The sequence below is a fragment of the Austrofundulus limnaeus genome, unplaced genomic scaffold (assembly GCF_001266775.1).
Source record: "Austrofundulus limnaeus strain Quisiro unplaced genomic scaffold, Austrofundulus_limnaeus-1.0 Scaffold87, whole genome shotgun sequence".
NCBI lineage: Eukaryota > Metazoa > Chordata > Actinopteri > Cyprinodontiformes > Rivulidae > Austrofundulus > Austrofundulus limnaeus.
The window spans coordinates 1257666-1264175 of NW_013952489.1; the positions used below are offsets into that span (position 1 = coordinate 1257666).

The 6510-nt window shown below is 39.3% G+C and overlaps 1 protein-coding gene across 1 annotated transcript in view; it reads right to left on the reverse strand.

The window, feature by feature from the left end:
• Window positions 1-4815: 4815 nt before the first annotated feature.
• zswim2 (zinc finger, SWIM-type containing 2) overlaps window positions 4816-6510 on the reverse strand; it is a 5372-nt gene continuing 3677 nt past the window's right edge. The window contains 3 exon segments of the mRNA XM_014011992.1: window positions 4816-5504; window positions 5699-5726; window positions 5729-5795. Of these exon segments, the coding sequence (XP_013867446.1) occupies window positions 5249-5504; window positions 5699-5726; window positions 5729-5795 (351 nt within the window). The 3' untranslated portion in view covers window positions 4816-5248.

Sequence of the window (6510 nt, forward strand, 5' to 3'; positions counted from 1 at the left end):
TATATATATATATATATAATCATATCTCAGGAGGGTCACATGGACCCCTGTGGACTGCGGGAGGATAAGTTTATGATTTAAAGGCACAGTGTGTAGGATTTTGTCAATTCTTTTAGCCGAAATTGAGATAATCACTAATAACAATAATAAAAAACATCTAATCATAGCAGACAAAGACCTTGTTTTATTATTTTTACCTTACAAAAAGCTGTTTATATCTCCATGGTCGCGGGTTGCCACACAGGCAGCCGCCATCTTGTCTACGAAGGCTCATGAAGGACAAACTGCGGTGGCGGCGTCAAAAACGGTTTTAGTTGTAATACTATAAATGTAATATTTGTTGTCTGCTATGTTTACATGCTCAAAATCTTTTAATCTGATTGAAATGTATTCAGATTAAATAATCCAAATGTACTGTTTACATGGACACAATCCGATCATGAAAAGTGTTTACATGCATCAGACTTTTATTCAGAACAAAAGTCCGGACATGCGCAGTGTTGTAAAAGTTCAGCTCTACTTCCGTGTTACAAACGTAAACAAAGCTCCTCTGTGCGCTCAGGACGGACCCGTGTCAGCTTTTAATAACTGTAGAGATGTCGTTACTCATCTCCTCGGTTGAGCTGCAGCCTGCAGATGAAGCAATACGTGCTTTTTATTTTTATTTTTTGCTAAGCAACGTCTGCTGTTTGCCTCGTCCCACCAGGTGAATGAAAGTCAGCAGACATGCGCACACAGGTCAGTTTTCTACAATCAGAATAAGATGATCAGATTAAGTGTTTACATGAACCTCATTCCGATTATCAATCGGCATAACCCACCTGGAGGATGATTCAACCATTCAACCACTAGATGTCGCTGAAAACAACAAATCCTACACACTGTGCCTTTTAATCTTCCCTTTGATCCTTGTATTAAATATAAAGCAGAAAGAGGAAATAGTGTTGATGCGCAAAAGTGAAACCATTCTGACGGCTAACCCCTCAGAATGGTTTACTTCTGACTACAATCTCTTTTTTTTCGGGCCTCGGTGGAGTCAACACCGAGAACCCGCCTGGCGGTGATACGTTGGGGAACAATGAACCAGACGCTCTGACCCCTAAGCCAGGCAGGCTGCCCAAACGAACAGAGGCAAAAGGTCAATTTGACCTTTGACCAAAGTACATCATCATGCATGCGCACACGCGTTTTTCGCGCCTCTGCCGGAAGCGCGCGGGGGGGACTTCCGGTGACTGAGTAAAAGACAGCGGAGAACCTTGTTCCTTTTACCAAATTCCTCTAGGTAAGTCAAGCAAAGCTACTATATCTTTATGTTTGAAGCCTGTAATGTGGCTAAAGGTTGTAAAGTTCAAGGGGGCCGAATACTTTCGCAAGGCCCTGTAAATAAATCCATCTAAAGGAGAGCAGCTTGTATGCAAGGAGATCTGGTCCACACAGTCCATGTAGAATTGAAGCGTTTGTACACAAAAAGGGACTGTAAATGAGTCAGATGAGGTTTCACTCAACATAATGTTCATTTGAATCATTCTCGTGGGAACAAGGCTCAGTTCTAGGGTTTTGTGTATCATGCAGAGGTTAATATTTTGTGTTGTACCTTTTTAAGTAATTAATACGATCTGTATGTTCACATGATTCATTTATAGCACTGTACTTAGTTGTATTTAAAACCCTACTCATTACTGAGTAAAAAACGTAAACATGTCATGTAAAATCAGATGCTTAAGGGGAGGGAACACGGTCAGCACCTGCAGTGGCTGGATCTGACAGCCAGTCTGAAGCATCTAGAAGTGATGACAAGCTGCAAAGGAGGAGTTTGACCACTAATGCAGTAACCTGCTGTAATCATACACAGAAAGCAGCATTAATTCCAAAACACACATTAGACATTCAACAAGAGAACATGACCTGGTCTACACAGCCTAATGAAAGATAATACTGAGCATAAATACAAATTGTTTATTTATTTGATGACTGTAATAACAGTTTCTATGTCAGTACACCTGCTGCATTTGTACATCAGTTGATTATTTACTTTATGGTAGGTCTTTTTTTCCTTTTAGTTTTGTTGGGTAATTATGTCACCGTAAAATCATCTGCCAAAAAAGTTTGAATAGAAATATTTTTATTAACAGTTACAATTAGCAGCTTATCTTGAAGAGGCTGTATGTTCAGTGCCTATAAAAAGTTTTGGCACCCTTGGATTTTTTTTCAGATTCCAGAGAACAGGCTCACATCAGGAGTAGAGTCACCTTGAAATGATACTGTTCCCTGGAAACTAACAGTTTTTTGCAATAAAGACAAGCGAGTTATGGTGACAATATACTGTATGTGAGTAATCAAAGTTTGTAGTGCTTTTATTTTGAAATGCAGAATCAGATGCTGCTGGCACTTGGTAAGTGAACAGTTTTGTTGCAATGTTGACAGCAATCTAGGGTTTGTTAAATATATTGTTTTTATTTTTTATGGGCTTACAACATGGAAGCTTTTATTTTGAAATTGACTTGCAAGCCTTATTACCATAATAATGGTGTCAGCGCACACAATAAACTTTCTCCGTCTGAGTGGAGGCAGGCCTTACTGCAGCTTAATTCATCATCTATCATGTTTATTAGGAGCTTGAAATATTTATTGGGGACTCTAGTCCTTGAATAAAACTGTTAACACAGAAAGACATACATTTGTACGACCAAAACAGCCAAGGTGTGTCTACGTTTATGTTTGGCATCTCCTCCTAAAAGAAAAGTTTTCACCCTAAGATTATTTTCAGATTCTCACACGAAAATCGACAATTTTCAGTTTTACACAGAGTTGCTTGAATGTTTGTGTTGAGTTAAAAAAACGAGCTAACCACAAAATGAACCCACAAACTTTGGAGCTCTGTAAGGAGACTGTTGAAATACATATTTACTGCATAGGCCTACAGTTAATTTGCCTCAGTCTCTGATGTAGAAGCTAATACCCAACAGCCCCATTCATTCTGTGTCATTTAAAGTGTGGGATTTTGCACAGATTCTTACAAATTGGCAAGAGTATGTTATGAATTCATTCTTATCACCACCACAAAAAAGTTTCAGGCTTTATACCTTGAGTTTGTCAGGTTTTGTTTTCAGTCAGTATTTAGAACATTGTTCTACTGCTTTATTTGCAGATCATTTTGTTTATCTAAAATGTTCATGTATACCATTTCTGTTTATATAGCAAGAAAAAAACATTTAAAAATGATCCACAGGGACTCTAAAGAATTATTTGTGTACTTATTATTAGGAAATTGATATCCAGTCATTCAAACAAATATTGAATGAAATTGAAATTGTACCAAAATATAATCGAATTGTGATCCAAAGAATTATAATTGAATTAAATTGTGAGGTTTTTAACAATACCCAGCCCTAACAGAACACACATTCAGCTGTATGGATTGTTTGGAAGGAGTTTAGAAATATAATGAGAGGAAGAGTAAAACTTGTAGAGACTGTTATGTTAGAAAGAAACCAGTTTTTAATGGAGGAATATTGTTGTTTTCATGAAGCTGACTGTTGGTTTAAGCTGCAGCCACTTCCCTATACTGCATGTTTGTCTCTGAACTGTAGCCACACCAGGTTAACATTTCAGTACACCTCTTAGCCCGCTGTGGGACTTTAAATATATATTTCAAGTTATTAATAAACATGATGGAGGATCACCTTGCTTTAGCTGGGCTAGGAGTAATCACTGTTACAATTTAATTGAAGTTGATTTTTTTCCTAAAAGTTAGGCCACATTATGTTTATTAGACTGTGGTTAGAAAGGACAAATTTATTTAGCCTATGTTGTGCCCACTTTATGTATTGGTATATTAAATTGGTCTGTTTCTTTACCTGTGAACAGAAAGGTGATTTGTACAGTAACTGTGATAGGCTCACTTCATGAATACTGAACTAAAACAGCAAAACTCTGACCCATAATGTAACGGTCAGGTAAAAAAATAAATATACTGCAGTTTCTGAATATGATTTTCAGGTACAGCTCAGGAAGACAATTTTACCTTGATAATAAACTGGTTTTAGATTATTTTATTAATCCAGTCGATTTAGTAAAATGCTCTTCAAATGACTGGAAAATGCATAATTTTGAGTAGATTTTTTAAAAAATCTTACCGGGGACCATGCCTGAGGACCCCACTAGGACTGATTAACTCCACAGCCATTGTTACTGAATGATTCACAAGAAAACCATCTGGAAATTAACTCATCTTGAGAAAACGGTCCTCGTTATTTCATAATGACATAATTAACTCATTATCTTGAGAACAGTTATTTGTTTTACCATTTTATTTTATCGTTATTTAACATAGGAAAAAATGATATGCTGAAAACAGCCACTCTCGGCTTCCGTAATGAGCCAACCCCCTGTATACTCACCATTTTTGCTATTCAGTTGTGTCACAGATAGGCAGTGCCCACTATTCAGCCACACAGGACAAGCGCCCTCTTGTGGCTGGATCCAGTACAAAGTTAACCCCTGCCCTTCCATGTAAACAAATGGGAACTTTTCCAGACTAAAAAATAAAGACATACAGTACTTTAGATTCTTTTAATCAGCTGTTTATTTTTATTCACATAGATTTGCATTGCTAATGTATGTTCTATGCATTTCTTTGTTACTATTGGTTATTTGGGGGGGGGGGGGGTTATGTATTTTCCATACACATACAGCACTTCAATTGTATGTTACCTTCAGTTGTTATTAAAATGCTGTATATAGATAAAATAAATTGCATCTAAATGTCTTGAAATTGGCTTCTGTCCCTGTAAGAATCTACTACTGTTTCTGACACTCCCACTTCAGCACGTTTTCACAACAATGCTTCGGGGGAGGTGTGCTCTTTGGGGCAGGAGCTCGGCTGCAATCTGAGCTCCAGGAAAGAGATACGTAACTACAATAAGTGGTGCTTTGAACCAGCAAGCATTTAGACAGCTCCAAATGGCTATCACAGGAGATTCACACACTGATGGTGGTAAGCTACATTGTAGCCGCAGACTGACTGAGGTGGGGCTGCCATGCATCAATGGCATTGGACCCTCTGACCACCATCAGTAGGCAATGCGGGTGAAATTTCTTGCCCAAAAACACAACAACTGAGACAGCTGGAATGGGGGATCAAACCGGCAATCTACCAGTTACGGGATGACTCCCCTAACCACTCTACCACAGCCGCTGCATGTGTTCTGTGTAGCAACATCTACAACAAACGGGGTTTCCTGGGGTCTTACCTGAAACAGGTACAAGAGGTTGGGCAGACCCAGCAGCTGTGGCAAACAGCTGCCATGTGTTTGTTGAGTTTTTCTCTTTCGGCAGCAGTGAAGAGCTTCGCAGAGTTCTTCACCTGCTCCTGGAGCAACTATACAGAGCTAAAGTCCTCCCTGCACAGAGGGCACCTCACCATCTTCTGCTGCTCTGACACAGTCTGGTGCTCTGCCCTCACCTTCATCCAGGAGATGTGGACACTTGTACCACAGCCGAACCTGAGAGGGACACGGAATGGGGACACTGCAGGAACTCTGTCAGCAAAATGCTCGGAATAAAAAGTCACTTCCTGTCACAATCTGGAGGTCTTGATATGATTTTATTACATGTAACATTATGGGTCAGCAGCTGGACCTGCAGGGGCGGGACCAGGAATCCTACACAGGGTCATGTTCTGGTCGATGAGACACACCTGCAGTAAGACACAGGCAGTTTTTCTGCAGCAGATCCTCCTGGCAGATGGGACACACATCCTGGGCTTGGAGCACTTTCCGGCAGACGCTTCCAGCCTTCGGACCCGGAACCATTCATTTTGGGGTCCCAGATGGAACGGAGGTATCAAGCTCCATCTGGTTGGCTTTGGCTTGGCGTAAACCCTGGAGCAGCTCCAGGAGCTGCCGCTCTACAAGTCTACACTGAAATGAATCTGATGCAGAGATATTTTGACATGCCTGTCAGCAGCGGGACACGCAGGATGGGTTAGGATGTTTACACAGGAAAACAGAAATGAATATGAATAAATCAGAATACCTTTATTGTCACTGTAACAAGTACAACAAAATTAAGTATTCCCAAGGTGCCAGGAAATAAAAATGATAACAGGTGTAGAAGTATTTACAAGATGAAATAAAAAAAAAGAATTCATTTTTAAGATGAACAAAAGAAGACAGCAGGAATACAAAACTGAGCTCAGAATACATGAAAATATTTTTTGTCTGCAAATGTTGTCATTGTGTGTTAACTGAGGAAATGTACCATATAACAAAATGTTCCTGTAAGTTTTAAAAATGCAGGATGAATAAAGTAAATTAATAAAAGCTTAAAAAACACAACTTACATTCATGATCTCTGGGTAGTCTGAATTTGCACAATAAAACCATGTAAAGACAAAAAATACACAAAAAAATTAAAATTTACAAGCCCTGCTTTGTAGATAGGCTACTACCAAAATGTGTGTGTGTGTGTGTGTGTGTGTGTGTGTGTGTGTGTGTGTGTGTGTGTGTG